At 39.0% G+C, this 24,471-nt stretch overlaps 1 protein-coding gene and 1 pseudogene across 1 annotated transcript; one reads left to right on the top strand and one right to left on the bottom strand.

Moving 5' to 3' along the window:
* The first annotated feature begins 7,519 nt into the window (after window positions 1–7,519).
* LOC107788393 (protein NEDD1) lies at window positions 7,520–23,407 on the top strand. The gene is made up of 10 exons (XM_016610078.2): window positions 7,520–7,847; window positions 7,927–8,030; window positions 16,670–16,930; window positions 17,058–17,162; window positions 18,496–18,561; window positions 18,692–18,913; window positions 20,622–21,173; window positions 21,906–22,508; window positions 22,714–22,890; window positions 22,967–23,407. The coding sequence occupies exons 1-10, from the start codon at window positions 7,700–7,702 to the stop codon at window positions 23,075–23,077; spliced, it is 2,349 nt and encodes a 782-aa protein (XP_016465564.2). The 5' UTR covers window positions 7,520–7,699; the 3' UTR covers window positions 23,078–23,407.
* Window positions 9,278–11,530, bottom strand: LOC142166456 (zinc finger BED domain-containing protein RICESLEEPER 2-like; annotated as a pseudogene).
* Window positions 23,408–24,471: the final 1,064 nt, after the last annotated feature.

The raw sequence follows: 24,471 nt of genomic DNA, 5'->3' as shown, positions 1-24,471 counted from the left end.
CAAGAATGTCTCTTCTTCCTGTTAGCATTTTCGAAAGTTGGATGCCGGGGAAAAGGATGTGCTTTTTACTAGTGCGGTTTCTTTTCTTTAAACTTACTCCTTGGTCTCAAATTGGTGATCATTTTAGGGGTCGTTTCGTTAGTTGTATTAAAATAATAATAATTAATCACAATATAATAAAATGACAGTGTTTAGTAATTCAACCTGTTTACCCTAAAAAAACGTATAACAATTGAATTTATACACGGTTTTAAGAATATGTGGATCAATTCAATACAAATGATTGATGACGTTAGTTAAGCAAATAAAAGATAAAATAAACAACCAAACCAGTAGTGATATTGAATCCGGGCTCGGTTGAAAGCTTAAGAAGAAGCCCACCTTCGGTTCCGGGCCAACACTTATGAAGGACTTATGAGCAAAAGTAAGAACTTTGAATAACAGAGAAAACAGATGTATATTGCCTTGGTATGGGTGTTACAGATTGTCCATTGAATAATAAACGTCCCCTTTATATAGTAGGGGAGTTTTACCCGAAGTACAATCCTAAGAAAAGTAAAAATCTTCATTTTCGCTAATCACTAATATGCGGCTGATATGGGCCGAGATCTACGCTGTGATATCCGATTGGGCACGGATATCATGACCCTTTGTTGATCGTGTGAGGTCGTTTGTCAACGCTTTTGGATTCACCATCGACCACCTACTCCGCTTATAAAATCCCCGAACTTTCCAAGAGGGACTACTCAAGCTCGCTCGACGGGCCAGCAAAGCCCCCTTTTCGAGCATTGACGTAGATCGAGACCGAGGCTGGCAGGGCCGCTTCGTTCGGGTAAAGACCGAAGACTTGATCCCTTCCGAGTTCATGCTATTCCCCGAGAAGTGGAATGCATCTATTAAGTGCAGCCTCTCCTTAAGTATTAATCTTTCTTCATTCTCTTCATTATCATTCATATTTGTGGTTGTGCACCTATTTTTCGGGTTCCAAATGCGGTCCCCCGGCTTAAGGAGTGGATCAAGGGCATCTGCAAAAAGATGACGTACTCCGAGCGCGCATGGCACAAGCTTTCAAAGGGTTGATGGGGCCCCGTTCTCATGGTAAGGTCCTCCTCCGAATAGTTAATACTAGGGGTGTACATAGGCCGGGTTGGTTCGATTTTTTCAATTACCAAACCAAACCAATTGTTTCAGATTTTTAAATTTATAAACAAAACCAAACCAACAAAAGTCGGGTTTTTCAATCACGATTTTTCTCGAGTTTTTCGATTTTCTAGAGTTTTTCTAGGTTTTTTCTTACAAAATCTTCATAGCATAAAATTTATAATTTGTGCCTAATATTTCTTAGGTCCTAGGAGGATAAAATTATATAAGATGTTACCCAATAAACTAATACAAAATAATATGAGATGAGTCATAATTATACTAAAATACTCAACAAATCGCATAAGATAAATATTGCTAATTAATAAGCCATAATAAAAATAAACATAATCTAAAAGTACTAAGTCATGTGAAAATAAGTACGACTAATAACTACTAAGTATTAATTACATGACTAAATAATATTAAAAGTGAGTTATGCATTTTCACTATCTAAATCAATGTGAAACTAAAAAAAAATATCCAATACTATTGTCATTTTTAATATTGAATTGATTTTTTTTGTTAGCATTAGTATTGATTTTATTTTCCTTTAGGCTTTATTTGAGTTACTAACTTTTATGGGCTATAAAACATATTTAACCATTCAAAAGTTCTAAGTCCAAACTTTAAATAATACATTAAAAGAGAGAATTATTAAAGAGTTTAAATTATATTTATAAATTACATTACAATAATTATTTTTATGTATAAAATATTTTTAAAACTTGTATACATGTAATGTCCGGTTGGTTTGGTTTCGATTTGACTTTTTTTAGTTAAAACCAAACCAAACCAATTATAGTCAGGTTGTTTTTTCTAACACCAAACCATAATTGAGTTTTTTTTCTCGGTTTGACTCGGATTATCGATTTGGTGCGGTTTGTCGATTTCCTTTGTACACACCTAGTTAATATCATGATTTTAATTTACATCATACAGACCTTTCTTCCTTCTTTTATAGGTTTGCCTAAGACCACTGAACTTGGGCCTTTGGAAGGGGGACGAGGACGTGTCCTTGTCCGTTGGTCCCTCCATTACGGGACAGCCCGGGGCTGCCGGGGGGGGGGGAAGAAAAAGAATAAAAGAAAGCTTCTAGCTCCCCGAGCATAGTGGTGAAGCCAAAGAAAAGAGTGGCTCGTAAGCCCAAGAAGAGCTCCAATGAGGTCGTGCCTTTTCAATGAGGCGCAGCAGGTGCTGAACCAGGTAAGACATCATTACGTCTTTCTGAATTTTACTTAGGTTTTGATGTTTCTCACGTCTCTCATTGTTTTTCAAGCCTAGGTACTTCATAATGAGAGCTTCCTCCGATAACGGGTCGAGGTCAATCAGCTCGACCTCAAGGAGCAGGCTAAAAAAAAGGATATGTACAAGCTCCTCAGTGAGTAACAGGACGGGGCCACCAAGGACCTTCAGGCCGAGATGGATAGAGCTCTGAAGGAAGGGCAGAAACATGTCGACCTAGTCGAAAAGGTAAAGGTCTTTGAAGTTAGAAACGAGGAACTAGTCATCGCGACGAACGACCAAACCTCGCAGGTCTAGCAGAAGACCGACCTGATCGCCCAACTCCGAGTTGAAATGAATGAGGTCCAAGCCATGGCTGATGGTTGGAAGAGCAAAATGGACCGATTGGCTTCGGGGAAGGAAACCTCCCAAACAAAGTTGGCATCGGTAGAGGTTCAACTTTGGGTGGTGAAGGAGAAAGCCGACAAGAGGTCCCAGCTGAATGACGAACTCCGAGCACAACTGAGCTCGGCTCTAGCAGAACGGGACGCCCTCGGTAAGGAATACGAAGCAATAAAGTCCAAGTTGGACACAACTCCAAAAAGGTATTTTCAAAATTTTCACTTCAAATCACTCACAAAAATTTAAAAATAGCTCCAAAATTGTATTTATGTCCAAACACAACTCTAATTTTCAAATACCATTTTCTCTTAAAATTTCTTTTTTACTTTTTTGGAAAATTCTTCTTATGTCCTAATACCCACTTAAAATGGCAGTGATTCAAAATATAAATACTTAAAGAAAGATTGAGCTAAAAATAAGGAAAACTTTAAATAGGGAAAAGCTAAAAATATAAAAAGATCCGAGTAGCTAAGGAAAGATTGTCACGACCCAATCCTAAGGGTCGCGACGGGCACCCGGTGCCTTACTCAACCGAGTACCGACGTAACATATCTTTCTTATCATACTATCAGGGGTAAAAGATCCAGAAAACCCATCATGATATAACAAGAATAAAACATAAGAGAATACTCAATATATGACGACCCAATATGATATACAAACTTATACATGTGACATACAGACCTATAAGGCCGACAAGGCCATACAAGTATCCATACACCTGACATCTGTCTACAAGACTCTAAGAGTACATAAAATTATAAAGGTCGGGACAGGGCCCCACCACACCAATCAATACATATCCAAAGCTTACTGATGAAATAGGCAACTTCGGAGCAAGTGGAGTGCACCAACACTTTCCGCTGAGTTGATAGCCTACTAGAAGGACTGCCAACCTATCAATCCAGACATGCGGGCATGAAAAGCAGCATCCCTAGGCAAAATGGACGTCAGTACGAATAAAGTACCGAGTATGTAAGGCAGAAAAACATAAATAAGATTAGTAATGTAAAGAGAGGTAGATGAGATACAACATGTGACATCTGAGTGCCTCTGGGGCTACTGACATGAAATGCATAATACATATATATACATAAACTTTTAAAAACATACGCCTCAGTGGGCATCATCATCATCATATCGTACCCGGCCTCAAAGAGGACTAGGTAAAAATGTACCCCACCATCATAAGTCTCGGTAGAATCGTACTCGGCCACGTGGAGCTCGGTAAACCCAACTGATTAGTGGTTGCACAATTGGTGTCGTACCCAGCCGACTATAGTGCGACTAGGTATAGTAAAATAGATACATATATATATATATATATATAATGCATGTAGGACTCGATGGAATCATATTCTGAACCTTTCGGAGTGACGTAAGGTCGATATTCTCCGTACACCTTCTTAGGAATAACTCTTCATCAAGAATCTTATAAGAATCATCAAGTACAAACAACATTGATAACATAAGAATAAGAGAAGCAACCTCAACATCAATTGTTCCATAAGAAGGGAAACAATGTAAGTACTGCTAGCTTCTAAGAGTTGAGTACCTTTGGATGCTCGTTCATTGCATTATGTACAATCGAAGTCATGCAAAAGAAGGAAAGGGATAGCCTCACATACCTTGTATATGTACTGCCAACCTCAAGCTATGAAAATGTCACGACTCCTTAGTCTACAATAAGAGAAATGACATTATCGTTATTGATTAAGCGTTGTAACTATTACATATCGACCAAAACCTATTTTACGATGAAACGGACATCACCTCCCCTATATATATGACTTCACACAAGTACAAACAATCACCAAACAACCCAACATAGCCCTATCATTTCATACACAACACGACAACCATACTAGTGTCAAACAATCTGAAAATGTTACGATGAACGACCAGCAAACAACCCTGCCATTATGTGGTATTTATCCACATCCTTCCTCCTCTCAACTCCATAAAAATAGTAGCAAAAGAGACAACCCAATAGCAACACGAAACATCCCACAAAATAGTCCCACAAGTTCAGCAACTCAAATTAATTTTTCAGTTTACTTAAACACGTTTCGACTTGTCTTTTCTTTCAAATTGAGAAACATAACCAAAAGTACATAATTATACCTCTTATCTAATAAACCAGCCATGAATTCAACTTAAAAATAAGTTCACAACCAGCTAACCATGACACAAGAACAAATAACATACCATTCTTTCGAAACTCGCTAGGTCTATTCTTTACGATCGAGTTACAACTCGCAAACGCATAGATAATGGAAGGAAAAGCATAACCTTACCTTGTACTGAGTATAACCCACGAAACCTGGTCCTTCTTCATAAAAAATCAGTTCCTTAACGCGGCTACAAGAAGGAGAAAGAGAAACTAGCAAACTGTCCGGACATTTCAGCACTAGAATCACGTCGTAACACCCGAAATACCCTAGGGTTTGTGTGGGATTTTTGGGGAGGAGTTGTAGGGGTTCAATTTGATTTTTAAGTTCTGAAAGATGGGTGAAATAAATGAGTTGATAATCCCTTAAAAGTCCCCTCTTGGACAACTCTGAGGCTTTTAATTCAGTCCTCTCATTTTGGCAAGTAGGTGATGCACCTACTTGTCACCTACCAATCTGTGCAGTCTCGCGAAATTGCGAATATCTCTATACTATGAGATCGTATTGGAAAACGGTTTAATGCATTGGAAACTAGACTCGTAGATCTTCAATTTTACATGTAGATAATCCCTTGATTCCAAGTATATTGGGAGAAAAGTGCAGCTACATTTGACCTAAATTTCAGGCACATTATGAATGCAACTTGTGATGACCTTTGCCAACTTTTTATTCCACAACTCGCTTGACTTAAAAACATAACACACGACTATCATACGACTAAAATAACTCATAACTTAACCTCCTCATCATATTAATCACCCTAGTCTCACCCTAAAAGTATATGTTATAACATTCCAACCTTGTCGACTTTCAACGAAATTTATTTTCTTCAATTCGTTTAGCGTCTAAGTTTTCCAACCCTTTTGGTACTTGTTATTCATGATCTTAAAGATTTGTAACCTCCAAAATAACATGATGAACTTACGTTATGTACTTTCAAAAATGATCTCATTTCCGAACTTACATCAATTGGCTTATGACGCACTCTCACGTACGAAAACATGAGATGTAATAAAGATGTTTATCCTTTTCAAATTCAACTAGTTAAGGAAACATGATCTTGTTCCATTCAAAAACCAAAAGTAGAAATGGCGTGGCATATCCACCTTTTAATGTGGTATTTAGTTTTTATCTAGTTTTTTAATATTGAGCAAAAATAGTCACTACTTTATTAAAATTAATACGAAAAGACATTTTTACCATTTCTTCATGAGCGCTGTGTAAATATTAAGGACATTTTGTCCTTAATATTACACTCATGAAGTTAAGGACACCATGTCCTCAGGTTTAACAATAGAAGGGCAAATACAAAACACTTTGGCCTTAATAGTTACATAACACTCATGAAGTTAAGGACATCATGTCTTTAATATTTACACAACACCCATGTCTAGCATAGGGGTATTTCGTTCGGACAGGTACAAATTTATTAAGCATTGGCTAAAGAGTAAATACATTTTAAACAATGGTTAAAGAATAAAGACATCTCTAATTAGTGGCTAACTGTGCATTTTCCCCAAACTAAAAAGGTCCACTTGGGTATGATCCAACAAATACAATATAGCATTTTAATCTAACAAATTAAAAATAACGTATTTAAAAATATCTAAATAGAATCAATTTAAATTATTCATCTTTACCAGTATTTTAAAAGGTGTACCAAAATGCCCCGGGGCGATGGTGTGGGGCAAAAGTCTCAAGAGGCGTATATCCAGCAATTCGGGGCGTAAGCCCAGGTATTCGGGGTGTATGCCCGGGTATTTGAGGTGCGTTTTTGTAGTGAGGCGTAAGCCCCAGAGACTTTTTTAAATTAAAATAAAATTTGTTGAATAAGTCCTTCATATAATACTCAAAATCTCAGAAGTGAGCTCGTAATTACTCAAAAGTTTTAAAAAGGAATTGAAATGTATTAAAAAGTCAAGACCTTTTTTTATTGATTGAAGCCTTAATTTATGGTCTTTCCCAATTCTTTATCTTGTCCGCTAGTCTGCTGATATCTCCCAAAAGCAAAGAATATTCATTTTTTTACAAATACAAAGAAAACTCTATTCTCCTTCATAGGAACAAGTTCAAAGTTCAAATTGCAGGTTAGTCATCCTTTTGGTTCCTCCATGTAGAAAACTTTATTTTTTTCGACTCAAGTTGCTTGTACTTGTAAGTAGCGTATAATAGATTGTTTTGAATAGTTTTTTTGTAGGGATAGAGCGCGTGCGCGCATACACACACACCACACACACACACACACACACATATATATATATGCATACATACATATTTATAGTTTTCTTCAATTTTTATACAATTTTACATGTTTATAAATATTTATTGTAATTATATTATTTTATAATTAAATACCTATGGGGTTTACAAATATCCATGGGGCTTATACCTCGCTGATGCATATGTAAAATGACTCGCCTTATGGCTCACGCCTCTTAAAACACTGATCGTGGCTACTTCATCTAATCATGCTGAGATCAAGTATTCACAACAAAGTTTTTTTGTGCACTTTTAACTTTAACTTTATAGTCCAAACAATTATTTTTTAAAGTATTTATGCAGTTAAAAATTTATTTATTTTTATGCATTAGAGAGAGGGCGCCTACTTTTTGGCCCAGAACTTTTTTGAATTTCCTATATCCTCTTTCTCTCTTAGGTAGGGTTTCAAATCAAACACCTAAAATAGAAATACAAAATGCAGAATTACGCCACCAACTACTTCACTCTCACTTTCCCATTCATCTAAATTGTCAAAGCTAAAGATGGATTCGATAAAGAGCTTGTTGGCGGCAAGTGGGGGTGACACGGTGAAGCTATTTGACCTGTCATTGGAACCGCGTGATCCCTGCATTCTTAGCTACACTCCTTCCCCTGGCTTCCTTATCAACTCCCTCAAGTGGAACGTTACTAGTCAGTTGATTCAATTTATTTTATTTCAAATATTTAACAGTTTTTTGGGTTTTAATTTTGGATGTTTTGGTTGTTGTAGATTTAGTGGTGGCAAGCGCTGGAGACGACAAGAAGATATCTTTGTGGAGGAAAAATGGACAGAGTTTGGGGACTCTACCCACTGATGCTGGTGACAATATCGAGGTTCTTTTATTTTGCTATTTACCTTTTTGACCTTTTGTTGAAATTTAAGATTATTTAGTTTTACCAGCAACTGCAAAATATGCAAGTTTAAACCTTTTTTTTCATTTTTTTAAACATGATCAAGTTTAGTATTCGGCTGCCAATTATTTCAATGTATTTTGGTACAGCATTCTTTGTGAAATGGTGAATTTTGAGTGTAAAGATCTGCTGCATTGCAAGCCGTTTGGACCGACTTTTTTTTGTTTTTGTTTTTTTACCTCTATTTGCTGCTGAAATTTGTAGGAGGATTGGTGCTTTCATTAGGAATGGCAGGCGGGGCGGGTGCGGGGCGGGTCCTGTCTGAACCCGCGAAATTTAAACCCGCCCCGCACTCCACCCGCGTTCACCCGCCCCGCACCCGCATTTTTTTTTCTAATAAAATTTCTTTCTTTTTTAGAAAGCTAGACTTAAATTTGATTTTTTACTATGTGCTATAATTGTTTGTTTCCTCTTTTCACTACATGTGAGTAGGTAAAGTGATTTTATTATTGAATTGAATGGTTACCCCACTCCCTTTTCTCCACACGAGTACTAAATTCTTGACTTAGAAACGTTTAAGTAGTTTGCAATTGTAATTGTTCAATCTCGGACTCAATTACTCAAAAAACATTTGAAGTGACTTAAAATCTTATTTTTTCTGTGTTGAATTTAGTACTCATGCAAGCACTTAAAGCGGACCAGGCAGTGTAAAACTTCCGATAATTAAAAGCTACCAAAATGCAAATTTCAAACAAAGTTCATACCAAATATGTTTGAAATTCCTACCAAATGCATGTGACATAACTCGATCAAGGAAGGACTCATCTCAATGATAAACAGTCACACTGACAAGACTGTTTCACAAGCCAATTAAAAACTATTTCCCAGGAAAAAGCAAAGCATCAACTAGGCTAAACATTAAGCAAAACAGGTTTAGAAACATCAGAATAAACTCTACATTTATCGACACAGGTGCCATTGAGCAGGCTGCTGTGGGAGTTCCAATTGTTGTATTCAATAGGGATGGAAATAAAAGCAAGGAGCAGAATGAAGGAGATGCAGCATCTCAGATGCCGAAGCAATGGATACAGAATGTCAGAATCAGAACTCAATGCCAGAACCAACAACGCTGGACCATAGACCATAGTGTTGAAGCAAAAACACATCTCAAAAGGCATAGAAGTAGTAGCTTTAACAAACTACAATGTCTATTCAGCAAAACAACAAGTCTATACTCGAACAAAATCTATCAACAAATGAAATTCTCTTCCTCTTCTACGACCACTTGAATCCGGCTCTTCCTCTTCGTCAAGTAATGATGGACATGAAACTTTGTTGACCGTTGAAGCCAAACCTAAAAAGAAACATATATAGTATTAAAAATTGAAAATCACTATTAACATTACAAGTCATTGAAAAAATCACTTACCATTTATTTCATTCCATAACCAAGTGCGAGCACACATTAAAGCCTCCAAAGTAGTAGGATGAAGTCTACTAAGATGCGGACTAATCAATCTTGCACTAGTAAATGCAGATTCTGAAGCAACGGTAGAGACAGGAATGGCTAAGAGGTCACGAGCCATTTTTTGTAAAGTAGGAAATTTCAATCTGTTTGTCTTCCACCAACTTAAAGTGTCAAATGATGGTGTGCGGGGTAGCACATTTTCTTCTAAATAAGAATCCAATTCCGATCTTGTGTCCACGTTCGAGCTACTCGACGCGACAAACCTATCAAAACTAGACAGTCGGTCACCCTCAACATGACCAACAACTTCACTAGAACTAGATGCTTGGGATGACTCAGCTCCTCTACTCTTATATTCTTGAAAGAGATCAACACAATAGTTTCGAACTTCTTGAATTTTATTTGAAGCAGCTTCTCCACCATAAATATGTGTAAGATAGAACTCCACCAACCTCATCTTATACCTCGGATCAAAGATAGCAGCTACACCCATCAAAATATGCACTTCATCCCAATATTTCTTAAATTTCAACAACATTGATGATGCCATAGAGCTAATCAAAGGATTTAAACTTTTCACCAAGGCTTCCAATTCTAGCTTAATATCACAAACTTTAGAAAAGTATAGAGTAGAAGTGGGATATTGAGTCCCTGAGAACTCTTCAGTGATATGATAGAAAAAAGCTTTAATATATTACAAACTTTTTTCGCTACACTCCATTGCCCTTCGGTTGGAAAACAACGATAACTAAGGTCACTTAGGCTCAATTTCATAAACACATCTTTGTATTCCAGGGTTGTTCTCAACATTAGATATGTTAAGTTCCACCGAGTAGGGCAATCATACTCTAACTTTTTGTTACAAGAAATATGTAGCAATCGTGCAGCTTCTTCAAACCTTTCGATTCTGCCTGAAGACCCTATCCAATATAAGACACTGTCACGCACATTATTTATACTATCTTGTATCACCTTTAGTCCTTCTTGCACAATCAAATTCAAGATATGTGCGGCACATCGTACATGTAACATTCGACCCATCAACAATAAATCCCTTTTACAAAGTTTCTCATCTAGCAAGGTTTTCATCATAGCATTGTTTGTGCTACAATTATCAACTGTAATTGTTGAAGTTCTTCTTTCAAGATTCCACTCTAACAAGCAATTAAGCAACGCACTACACAAAGTATCCTTATCATGTGGAGCAGGAACATAAACAAATCTAAGAATATGGCTTTGAAGTCTCCATGAATCATCAATAAAATGTGCTGTAATAGCCATGAACCCTTTTTTGGTGTTGTCCGAAGTCCACATATCAGTTGTTATTGCAATTTTACTTGTAAGTTTTTCCAATAACATAGAAGTTTTTGATTTCAAATTGTCGAAAATCTTCAGTATATCATTCTTGATTGTGTTCCTAGACACCATTTTGAACAACGGTTGGAGACTAGCAACAAACTTCTTAAATCCTACATGATCAACAATAGACAATGGATACTCGTGCAAAATGATAGCATGAGCAAGCTCTCTGCGTGAAACATCTTGATCAAAATAGTGTTGTTGACTACCATCACCCCCCGAACTAACCTCATTGTCTAAGTTACTTGGCTTTTTGCGACATCGACTACGGATATGATCTAACATGGACGATGTCCCACAATTTCTTGTTGATTTGATACGAGTATTACAATACTTACAAACACCAAAACGAACACCATTAATCATCACCGGTGTAAAATGATTCCATGCGTCAGAAATAAGTTTTCTTTTCCCAGTTTCCTCAACAACTTCATCGACTTGGATAGGCAATTGACTGTCACTCTCTATAGGAAAAGTACTAGAAGATGAACCAACCGGATTCTCTTCATTTTGAGACTTCATACTTTTCTACAAAAAATAAGCTAAATTAATATTATGAGACATTTCTAAGTGCACATGGAAAATGAAAAAAGAGTCAATTAATTAGTAAATCCAACTTAGTCAGTTATACTCAGTTTGATCCAAAAGAGTCAAATAATTACATTACATACAACTACAACAGAATAATGCTTGCAACTCTGTGAGCTAAAAATCAGCAATAATGAGGCAAGCCCGTTTATCTTTAGATGTAATATAAATATGTAATTCACATGTCAACTACAATCAACATCATTATTGACAAAATTTTAGTTTTATTTCAACATAAATTGACATGAGACTTAAATTAAGCTACATCATTGAGTCAAATTAAGCTACTATAAACTTGAGCTTACAGGAGTTATCACTATTTTCAGAATCCGAAAATCAATCCAATAAAAATAATCTCCAGAAGAAAAAAAGAACACAATATTTCACCAAAAAGAATCAAATTCAGCAATCAACAATAAACAGAAATTCAAGACAATAAAAAGGCAGAGAAAAGAACCGATGGAGAATCAAACAGGAGAAAGTCGCCGACGGTCCACCTTCTGAGAATTGAAGAACCGTTGGAGAATCAAACACCGTGTTACGGCCGAAAAACAAGAGTTTGAGAGAAAAATTGAGACGAGAGTTTGAGAGTCGACGACGAGTACCTATTCACGAGGACGAAGGAGCGTCTCTGCGTCCGTCGTCTGAGAGAGAATGAGAGATGACTGTCTGGCTAGTGACTGACGAGCCGTTTAAGTCTGAGTGAAATTGGGAGTATTTGGGACTTGAGTTTTAAATATTATTCAGGCTTTTAAAATTAAATCCCCAGTCCCCACCCGCGCCCCGCCCCGCCCCGCATATTTTTTTTAATTTAAAAATTGAACCCGCCCTGCCCCAACCCGCACCGCCCCGCTAACGTTCAAACCCGCCCCGCACCTGCACCGCCCCATTGCCATCCCTAGCTTTCATACGATAAATTTTCTTTTAGAATGCACAGGCACATATTAGGGATATTAAAATCAGGTTCCAAAACTTAATAGCATAAATTGACCAGGTTGCTTTTGCTATATACATTTTATGCAACATGGATCATTCTGTGCGGGGCTCATAATACAGAAAAGTATACTAAAGGGAAAATAGAAAAAGATTTCAGTTGTTTTGCTTGTAGTAGCTTCAATTGTTGATTTTTTTTTCCAACGAAGTAACTTCAAATATTGATTATGATAAATTGTCCCACGGGCAGGGCTTTGGTCTAGTGGTAAGAGAGCAATATGCAATGAATGGCTTAGGCAAACTTCATGTGTTACATGGTATTTACGTGGAGAAGGTTTGGGTGGGCCCATTATCTACCGAGTTTTGAACCATTCACCACGGGCCCTTGGTGGTTTCTCGGTTATAAACAAAATATTGATTATGATAAATTATGCATGTATCATCTAATACACTGATGGTGTCACTTTGATTAGTGGATGTTGCACTCAAACATTCTCCAATAATTAGTTGTCTTTAGGGGTTTCTCTATTTCAGGTGTTTAATGGTAAGTTTTTTAAATACTGTTAAGAGTGTTAATACGCCAACTGCAAGGTTGCAGGTTCAAGTTCACTAAAGAAAGACATCTAGATGAGATCGTTCAACAACAACAACAACAAATCCAGTAGTTTCCCACAAATGGGGTCTGGGGAGGGTAAGATGTACGCAGTCTTACCCTTATCCTAGAAAGGGCAGAGAGGCTGTTTCTGATAGACTCTCGGCTAGAGAACGACCGAAAAAGAAAAGGTAATTGCAACAACTAGGAATAACAGCAATATCAAATAAGATTGAATCCAAGAATGCAGTCAAACTCTAGGTAGTAATAGCCATCTATGATTAAAAGATATCATACATGCTACCGAACTGAGCAAGACAAAGAGAAACGCTCGACTGCCTACGAACCTTCTACCCTAATCTTTGACATCCACACCCTCTTGTCTATGGCCATGTTCTCAGTCAGCTCCATCTGCGCCATGTCCCGCCTAATAACCTCTCCCCAAGACTTCTTAGGCCTACCCCTATCCCTCCTGCTGGCCACCGAGGCTAACCGCTCGCACCTTCTAACGGAGACTTCTATACTTCTCCCCTTAGCATGCCCGAACCATCTCAACATCGCCTCCCGCATCTTATCCTCCACAGGGGCCACTCCCACCTTTTCCCGAATAACTTCATTCCTAATCTTATCCAACCGGGTATGCCCACATATCCACCTCAACATCCTCATCTCAATTACTTTTAGCTTCTAGGTATAAGAGCCAACACTCTGCTCCATACAACATAGTCGGTCTAACTACAACATTGTAAAACTTACCTTTAAGTCTCAGTGACACATTCTTATCACACAAGACACCGAAAGCGAGCCTCCGCTTCATCCATCTTGCTCCGATACTATTCGTGACATCTTCATCAATCTCTCCATTACCTTGTATTATAAATCCAAGATACTTGAAACTACCTCTCTTGGGGATGACTTGCGTATCAAGCCTCACCTCCATATTCCCTTCCTGGGTACCATTGCTGAACTTGCACTCCATGTATTCCGTTTTGGTCCTGCTCAACTTGAAACTCTTAGACTCTAGGGTTTGCCTCCAAAACCTCCAGCCTCTCGTTAACACCACCCCGCGTCTCGTCAATTAAAGCTATGTCATCCGCAAATAACATACATCATGGCGCCTCACCTTAAATGTGTCTCGTCAATGCGTCAATCGCCAAGGAAAATAGCAATGGACTAAGAGATGATCCCTGGTGCAACCCCATCATAACCGAAAAGTGTTTCGAGTCTCCTCCTGCTGCCCTAACTCAAGTCTTAGATTCATCATACATGTCCTTAATCACCCTAATGTAGGCTACTGGGACCCCTTTAGCCTTCAAGCATCGCCAGAGCACCTCTCTCGGGACTTTGTCATATGCTTTCTCTAGGTCAATGAACACCATGTGCAAGTCCTTCTTCATCTCCCTATACCGCTCTACCAATCTCCTTACAATGTGAATGGCTTCCATAGTCGAATGCCCCCGCATGAAACCGAACTGGTTCTCAGAAAGGGACACACTGGTCCTCACTCTCACTTCAACCACCCTTTCCCAAACTTTCATAGTATGGCTTAGCAGCTTAATCCCCCTATAATTAATGTTATCAAAGGTGAAAAGTGCAAAAAAGCTTTAAGGTCCGTTGGAGCTTTAAGCGCAAAGCGCAAATAAAGCGTGAGCTTTAATGAAAAAAGGCGCAACTGGAGAAAAAGTAAAAATATATATATGTAGTCCAAAACTAATAATTATAAGCATGAATAACAAATATATGGACAAAGAAATTGAATTTTTTTTACGATAAAGTGAAATATCAATTGTTTAATATTGCCTTTTCATGATACACTCATTGATAAAGAATAGTATGCCTTAGAGACTTGATGCGATACTAAAGCGCTCACAAAGCGAGGCAAAGCACTCGACATATTTTGAGCCTCGCTTCAGGGCTTAAACACGCTTTAAGCGCACCTTTGACAACATTGCCTATAATTATTGTAACTTTGGATATCGCCCTTGTTTTTATACAGAGGAATCATCGTACTCCACCTTCATTCATCGGACATCTTCTTCGTCCTAAAAATGACGTTGAATAGCCTAGCGAGCCACTCCAAACTTGCCCTACCTGCATTCTTCCGAAATTCCGCAGGTATTTCATTTGGCCCGGTAGCTCTACCCCTGTGCATCTTACACATAGCCCCCTCGACCTCCTCTACTCTTATGCGCCTACAATACCCGAAATCCCGACGGCCGACGTATTTCGGAGTGCTCCAAGTCGCCCAACACAATGTCCCTATCACCTTCTTTGTTCAGGAGTTTATGGAAATATGCCTGTCATCTTCGTCTAATCTGAGCCTCTTCCATCAAAACTCTACCTTCCTCTTCTTTGATACTCTTAACTTGATCCAGATCACGGGTCTTCCTCTCTCTCACCTTGGCTAGCCTGTATAGCTTCTTGTCCCTGCCTTTGGCCCCAAGCTCTTCATACAAACGCCCAAACGCCACAGTCTTAGCCGCAGTAACCGCTAACTTCGCCTCCTTCTTAGCCCTCCTATACCCCTTCCTGTTCATCCTCTTCGCCTCCTCGTCCATGCTCTCTATAAGCGTCAAGTACGCCGCTTGCTCGGCTTCCACTTTCTCTTGTACCTCCTCACTCCACCACCAGTTACCTTTGTGGCCGCCAGAGAAACCCTTCGAGACCCTAACACTTCTCTCGCAGCTACTCTAGTACACTCCGCAGTCGTGGTCCACATACAGCTCGCGTCCCCACTGCTCCTCCAGGTTCCCATAGCTAACAACTTCTCCCCCAACTCCTGCGCTTTGTCACTAGTCAAAGCACCCCTCCTGATCTTGGGTTGACAAAACGCAGCCCTCTTCCTCCTCTTCCTCACGATCTCTAAGTCCATTACCAATAATCTATGCTGAGTCGTGAGATTCTCGCTTGGTATAACCTTGCAATCCATGCACAGGCTCCTATCACACTTCCGGAGGAGTAGATAATCAATTTGAGTCTTGGCCAACGAACTTCGGAATGTAACCAAGTGCTCCTCCCTTTTCGAAAAACACGAGTTGGCAATCACCAAATCAAAGGCTTTAGCATAGTCCAACAACGAAGTACCTCCTCCGTTTCCTAACTCTAAAGCCAAAGCCGCCATGCACACCGTCATAACCCCCAGATGTCGCCCTAATGTGACCATTGAAGTCACCTCCTATGAATAACTTCTAGATGAGATCGTTCGAACCACAAAAGTTTTGTTAAGTGGTAGTCAAAAGGAATCATTATTGCTAAATAACAGCGTTTTTGTTGTTGGCTTATCAAGAAATCCATAGTTTACTACTTTATTTACTCTAAAAAAAGAGTCTGTACTTTACATCTTTGTATTTTTAATCCACTGTCATAGAATTTGTGTTCGCCTCTGGGTTTGAATGGGACGAAGATAGGGTTTAGTAGGGTAAAGAAATGGATCCCTGAAGGTTCGATTATCCTATATAGGTTTATGAAAATACGGATGCTGGATTAATGTGTGCTATATTGCTATCCGTGGCAAAAAGGTGAAGACAAGACGATTGGTTAGAATAAAGTTAGCTTCCTATCCCATCTGCCACAACCTAACATGGTTCTATAGTATAAGCTGTCAACATTTTTTCGGAGTCCACCTTGTTTAGTGGGCTATCAATCAATTATCCACAAGTAGTTACTTTATATCACTTGCAGGAGTCTATTTCAACAATTAACTTTAGCAGCAAAGCATCCAGATACATTTGTTCTGGAGGCAGTGGTCAAGTTGTACGAATATGGGATTTGCAGCGGAAGCGTTGCATCAAATGGTTGAAAGGTCATACTGATACTATTAGCGGTGTAATGTACAATTGCAAAGATGAGCACTTAGCTTCTATCAGTCTTAATGGGAATCTCATACTTCACAACCTGGCTTCTGGTGCGAAGGCTGCTGAACTCAAGGATCCAAATGAGCAGGTTAATTCATTCTTTCTAAGTCCTACTTTGCTGAAAGCTGCTTATAGCTGCAATTTGCTTTTGGTGTTTGCTACGATGCTTTGTTTTTCTGATGCCATCTATCTTTGTCTAATTATCACAAGACCAGGTTTTGAGAGTCCTTGATTATTCCAAGATTAGCAGGCACTTATTGGTGACGGCTGGTGATGATGGATCGATCCACCTGTGGGATACTACTGGTCGCACTCCCAAGGTTTGTTGTATGTCATTTTGGTGTTTTGAGACGATAAAATTTGATCTCGTTACATCTCCTGCTAGTGCCTATATCCGTCTTGGTTAAATGGGTTATCGGTTTAAAAGTACTAGGGAATTCTTTTCTTTCTCCTCGACATCTGCATGTGCAAGTCAAATCTCATCTGGCTAATTTGGTATAGGCACTAGGCTATGATATAGAACATTTCTGGCAGAGTGTTTTCTGAAACAAGCATCCACTATCCATTTGCAACTTACAACTGTTACATCTCAAAGGGCTTGACAGTTTTAAGAAACTCATCACTGCTCTTTGGGGGTCTCACAGTGTTTTACTCACAACAACAACAACAACAACAACGACCCAGTATAAATCCCACAAGTGGGGTCTGGGGAGGGTAATATGTACGCAGACCTTACCCCTACCCCAAAGTGTTTTACTCACGAAAAGAGAAATTCTTACTGCTATTGGTGCGGTGACTGTTTGAAGCACTATTCTTTATAGCTTGCGGACTTCAAAGATGGAATGTGAGCTTGCACGTGACACTGAATAATGGTTATGAATTTTCTGAAGTTTCAGATAGATAATTATTTCGGAACCTCCAAGCCCCTGTCTCAATACTTATTTTGCCTCCCCACCTGACGAAGTTGAGAACATGTCATGGTTCTTCCTCTGATCCTTCTCCACTGCTCTTCCTTTTCCTACTCTTCCCTCCCTTTATTTATTTGAAAGATGAGACGTGGATGTCCTTTTTTTTATAAGGTAAAAGTTTTATTAATAAAGGTACCAAGAAGGTACTCAACAATACAACCAAACAAGTCAGCCCCTACAACAATTTCTAGTTACATATTTCCAAGTGGTCCAGAAATTCCATATACTGATCAATACTCTCTAGTGTACTCCTTTTACACCAAAAAACAGATTTTGCAAACAAAGGTTCCTGACTCCAGAGATGCGGTTCTTTTTATTCTCGAAACAACCACTGTTTCTCTCTATCCAAATAGTCCAGAAGACGCATAAAGGGATAGTTCTCCAGATCTGCTTTTGTATCCTTCCAATCCTCTGTCCGTTCCAGCTCTCCAACAAACTCTTAACATCTGATGGCATAACCCAAGCCACACCATCATCAGACATGCTTTGATAGCCATAATGGTTGAATTTTCCAAGTTCCTGAAACTTTCTTGCTTTGCATTTGTGTCAATCTTTTATTAACCTTTAATTTAGTGGTTGGCTTCTTTGGGGTTGTTGTCTCTCTCTCTCTTATGCAGTTATATCTGTCTTGCCAGCTGTAAAATTTGTTTCATTGGATAACTGGTAGTTATTTTTATCTCTATAGGTTTCTTGGCTAAAGCAGCATTCTGCACCAACTTCTGGCGTTAGTTTCTCACCATCAAATGACAAGGTTTTCTCTATTTTACTCATTAACTAGTACACCTATTGCATACCTGTTCTAGTGAAGAATTGTAAATCCTTCCTCAGGCCAAATGATTGTAAGCATTTTCTTAGGTATGGTTTTACTCTTATGATTGCAGATTGTTGCTAGTGTTGGTATGGATAAGAAGTTGTACACTTTTGACTCAGGGTCAAGAAGGCCATCATTTTGCATTCCTTATGAGGCACCTTTTTCTTCACTGGCATTTACTGATGATGGCTTCACTCTAGCAGCTGGAACAAGTAGTGGCCGTGTGGTATTCTACGACGTTCGTGGAAAACCACAACCTTTGACTGTTTTACGTGCTTATGGAACTTCTGAGGTCTTTTATTCTTCTCTTCTTAATAAAGTATTTGTGTTGAGGATCAATTTCTCCTTACTGTGTACTTGACTCGTCATTTCATTACCTTGGTTGGCAAAACATGAGATAAAAAAAAGAAAATTAAAGAAAAGATTTAGTTCCCTATTACTAAGGGTGGAGATACCTAACCATATACCAAATTCCATTTGGTGTGGGTATGCATATCAGGGTTCAGAAAAGCGCCCGCTTCCTCGCTTTAAGCGAGAAACGAAGCGGAGCGGGAGGTTGGGCACTACTCCAATTAAAAGCGGCTCAGGTAAAGAAAAGCGCCCGCTTCTCTCTAAAAAGCGAGAAGCGGAAGAAGCTTTCGCTTTTTGAATTAAAAGACCTAAAGTCTTTTTTCAATTAAAAGACCAAATCGCTAACTTCTGTTCCGGACCCAGTAGTTTCTTCGACTTCTTCAGCAGCAAACTAGGGTTCTAAACTAGCGATTTCTTCCTCACTAAAACGGTAAAACCAGCAATTTCTTCAAGCAAACTAGGGTTCTTCTTTTCTTCTTCAACACTACAACAACAGCTTTCAAGTTTCAACAGGTATGTTTTGCTTTTGCACTTTTTATTTTCATTCTTCTTCTTTTTCTTTTTCTTTCTAAAAGTCCAAAAGAGCCGAAATGCTGGCGAATTTTTTTCAGAAAAATTTTGCCCAGTTTCTGCCCAAATTCTGCCCAATGATAGTGGAATAAAAGAATTTGACAATCTTGTAGAAGAATAGGATGCTCATTTTGTGTTTTAATTGATGCTACTCTTTAGTTTTTTAATTGAAGTATTGAACATTTGCTTACAATTACATGTGTTGTCTATGCCGTATTTATTTTAATTTTTTTTTAAATTCCGCTTCACTTAAAAAAAGCGAGCGCTTTGCTTCTCGCTTCTCGCTTTTCGTGAAATGGGGGTTATCGCTTTTCCTCGCTTCACGCTATTTTTAACACTGATGCATATAGACTTTAGCCCACTTGTTGTCTTCAAATTATACCTTCCAGTGATGATAGAAGTGGATATGCATGCAATGGTAAATGGGGCAAGAGGAGATGGGGAGGAGATGAGGCGGACAGGTAGGTGATCCATGTGCCATTCTGCGGCTTCTGCCAATATATGGCATGTATTGAGAGGTTAAAGATAGCCAGCATTTGCTTTGGGGAAGGGGTGGTCCACAAGCTATTGACCACCTACCCTGATTCACTCAGAATGCAGCAATAGGGTACAAAAGCAGCACCTCACTCAGTCAGGCATGACAACCAAATTTCTGCTCAGTCAAAACGTGGAAAATAATTTAAGGCACTTCTCAATTTCCTGAAATTGGAAAACATTGTGAGGATATCCTTATTCCTTGTTTCTTCCTTGGCTAAATGTTTCTTTGTGTCATTACTGTATCAAGGTAGACCGATGTGTATAATCTGATTGATGAGCTGGAAGATGGTATGCAACGTTGGTTTTTGGAGTTTGGGTGGGGGAGCTGGACTGAGAACTCTCTCTCTCTCTCTCTCTCTCTCTCTGCAGAACAACACAGCGTGGTGTTTCTTTATCTATTTGTGCAATTATCATGTTCTGGTTGTCTTATAATATACATTGTTTATCAGCTTGTAAAATCCAGCTGTGTTCCTATTCTTGACACTAGCCTTCTTACTCTTATTTATTTCCTCTTACTAGTAAAGTCTGATATGAATTAACAGGCTGTGACAAGTCTATGCTGGCAAAGAGCAAAACCTGTAATGGTCAATGAAAACAATTGCACAACAGAAATAGCTCTTCTGGGCAGTGCTGTGGAGGATTCGATTTTAATGCCTGACCCACTTCCTGCTACGACATCATCAAGCCTATCAACTTCCATGACAACATCAGGTTCCAGAACCACTGTTCGTTCAGGTTCTGTGGACTCATTTTCTTTTCCAGCAGGCAATACGGGATCTACATCTGGGACACTAGGTTTGTCTCCATCCGAGGAAACACCCATACGAAGTAGTTTGTGGAAAGGTGGATCTTTGACACGATTACACGCTCCTCGTAACTTCAAGGATGATATGGAAGTCTTTTCTCCTCTTAATGAAGTTCAGCCAATTACACCTTCACTTGATAAGTTTTGGGATGATCAGGAAGGTTTTAAAAAGGATCTTGATAAGAGATCATCTTTGCTATTTCCTTCTCTAAGGTTTCCACTTCCAGTTGAGGGTGGCAATGACAACCGCCCCATATTTGATTGGAAATCAAGTTCCTTGCCCAAACAGGTTTGCATCTTGTCTGGTTGATGTACCTTGATTTATTTGCTTTTGGAGAGCAAATTATTTCATTGTTTGCCGGACACTTAGTGAAGTTGTGAGTTGCTGTTCTACATGCAGAAACTTGTTTTGTTAAAATTTTCTAAGTTGATTTGCTGCAAATGGTGCTTTCAATATCCAGTGTTGTCAAAGGTGAAAAGCTCTAAGAAGCCTCCAAGTCTATTGATTGGGGCACTTTAAGCGCAAAGTGCAATTCAGGTGTGAGCTTTAGTGAAAAAAAGGCGCAATGACAAAAAATAAAAATATATGTAATTTAAGAAAGTAAAAAATTAGTTCATATTGTTTTCCTTAACAACTATTACACTTATTTGCCGATTATATTTGTTTAGTACACTCGACTCAAGATAGAGCTCATGGGCAATGAGTGTGCACGCGTCAGTGCCTTGCACTACACTGAAGTGCAACTTAAGCAAGGTGAAGGGCTCTCCACGAGGTTTTCTGAGCGTCAGGCTTAAGTGCACCTTAAATGAGCCTTTGACAACACTGTCGATATGTAGTTTAAGTAAATAATTTCTTAACTCGCAACTTCTACCCAGATTCTTGGGTGCTAAATAATTTGTGAAGTCGGTCCAAAAAGTGGCGTCAGTATTCTGATACTGAAGTCAATGACTGGATTAACATCAAATGCATGAGTAATTTTCCTTTCTTGACAAGTATTTCATATCTTTGACATTCCTGCAGGAGAATACTTCTTCGGCACAGTTATCTTCTACTCCTACATCTTTCCGTAGGGATGATTCTTCCTCCATAACTCCTCCAGAAGCTTGGGGTGGTGAGAGATTATCTGATAGATTATCTCACCTTCGGCAGTCAGGAAACATGCCTTCTCGTTTTGCAACATCGACATCTGGCCCTCTTGCACCAGGAACAATGTTCTCTGGATTACAGGATACTTCTCCAGCAACTCAGAGTATCAGCTCTTTGAGCAATTCTAGTCTGAGTTTGGCAAATTTGCGCATTAAAGAAAATTCAAATGAAGAAACTTCTCTAGGATCGTCAGAACACATCCCCTCTAGTTCCACATCTTTTTCAGTTGGAACAAAAGGCATTACAGGGCAGGGTACTCTTGATTCTCTTGGTTCAACTATGACCCTTCCACGAAGATTTTCCAGTTATGCTGAGAGAATAAGCACCAAGCCGTCCTTCAGTGATGGAACCCTTTCTGTTGGTTCTCCAAAAACTAAGAAAACTGGAGCTGAAACACGGGAGGAGCTTCTGAATAGCTTGTTGTCTAGGTCTGACACGTCATCTGCTGCAGGAGCTGGTGCTTTCCAAGCAATGAATGTATGAAACAGGAAAACCTGGCTGTTCCTCTTTATCTTAGGCGTCATCTGTTATGATTCATCATGGATTGTTTTCACCTTTGTGTTTTTCGAAGAGAATCTTGGAAGCATGAGCTGGTGAAAAGAGCCTTAATGATGAATCATTCCAAATGCCATAGGCTTATCTTTTCAATAGAAAGTTTTCATTTGACCTAAGAATTTTACAGGGTGAAGTCAGACAATCACAAACATCCACACTGCCTGAATTGCAGCAGGGAAGTTCCTTTCAACTCCAGCTGTTTGAACGTAAGCAGGAAGAAACTTTGTCTTTCATTCAAAGAACCGTTCATGAGCAAATGAGGAATCTTCATTTAGAATTGATAAGTCAAAATCATATGCTGCAGGTACATTTCTTAAGTTTGTACTATCTAGTTCTTTGGTTGTATAGTATCTGTAACTTAGATTTGGAAACATATACAGATGGAAATGTCTAGTCGTCATAACTTGATCTTGGACAACCAGAAGGTTCTCTTTGATCGCCAGACTTTGATATTGGAAAACCTAGCAGAGCTGATGAAGAGGTTCAATTAGTTTGAAGAGAAACACGGAAGCTTCGTAGCTAGAGGTCCTGCTCTAAAATAAGTAGGTCATTTTCATTATGTATTCCTCTAGTTTTAGCCATGTACTGCAATATTGTTTTGAGAGACTTGTATTGACAGGCGTGTAGTAACTAGAGAATGGAAAGAAGTGTTATTCTGTGTTTATCTAAATGTGGGAGATTTTGGGGTTTATTTTGTCCTAATATAGTAAAAGAGAGAGGGAAGGCTGATCAATATTTGAGATTAGAGCGTTGTATGGTTATGTACAGAAGTTGGTATACGCCAATTTAATTTAATGTACAGATCATCTGATTCACTTTGATTAGCATACTTCTTAGTTGAGCATTCTCATCTTTGTACCAGGTTTGCAGCTTTCTTTAGTTCATTACAGAGATGTTCACGAGCTATTTGTCAGTTTTAGATAATCCCCAAGTCTTAAAATGTCTAGTTTCATAAGCAATTAATTATAGTATGATAAGTAGGTAGTACTAATTGGTTTTAGAAATTGTTTAATTAATGCAAGTAAAATGAGCACGTATTACAACATTATGAAGTGTTGGAGCAGGCTGAAGTCAAGTGTGAGACTTAGCTGCCGCGCGGGTTGTTTTTGTGTGACATAAAACACGCCTGTGACAACTGGTATCAGTGCGGAGCAGGTTCGTGACGGAGACACGGCGGGCAGTGGCAGATTTTGTGGTCTTGTTTGAAGACATGGCCGGTGGTAACAACGAACTGCGGGAAAGGCTAATGAAACTAGAGGCATTGGTGGGAAATGTTCCTGATGGTGAAGAAATTCAGACTCTCGTGACAAGGCTTGCCTACCTTGAGGCAGAATTGGCAAGGCTAAGTCGAGAGAACGCAGATCTGAAGGCCGAGACAGTGGTACTACGATATGCTGTGGGCGAGGATGCTCCTCAACGTGGTGCTGAACGTCTCAAGGTGAAAATTCCTGAACCTAAGGCATTTGGTGGTGCAAGGAGTGCACGTGAATTGGAGAATTTTGTTTGGGATATGGAGCAGTACTTTCATGCTATTCGTGTGCAAGATGAGAAGTAGAAAGTAACCTTGACTAGCATGTATTTGAGTGACGATGCTAAGTTATGGTGGCGCACTTGTGTGGCTGAAGATGAAAGTTTGGGCAAACCAAAGATTGAGTCATGGGACCGGCTTAAAAAGGAATTGAAGGATCAGTTCCTTCCTAGCAATACGTCTTGGATTGCTAGGGACAAACTGAAAAAGTTGAGGCAAACCGGATCAGTTAGAGCATATGTGAAAGAGTTCACTTCTTTGATGTTGAGCATCAGCAACATGTCGGAAGAAGACAAGTTGCACAACTTCATGAGCGGGCTGCAACAGTGGGCACAACTTGAGTTGCGAAGGCAGAAT

The sequence above is a fragment of the Nicotiana tabacum genome, chromosome 11 (genome assembly GCF_000715075.1).
Source record: "Nicotiana tabacum cultivar K326 chromosome 11, ASM71507v2, whole genome shotgun sequence".
In the NCBI taxonomy this organism is placed as follows: Eukaryota; Viridiplantae; Streptophyta; class Magnoliopsida; order Solanales; family Solanaceae; genus Nicotiana; species Nicotiana tabacum.
The sequence above is the reverse complement of the archived record's forward strand: the minus strand, read 5'-3'. Positions and strand labels throughout refer to the sequence as shown.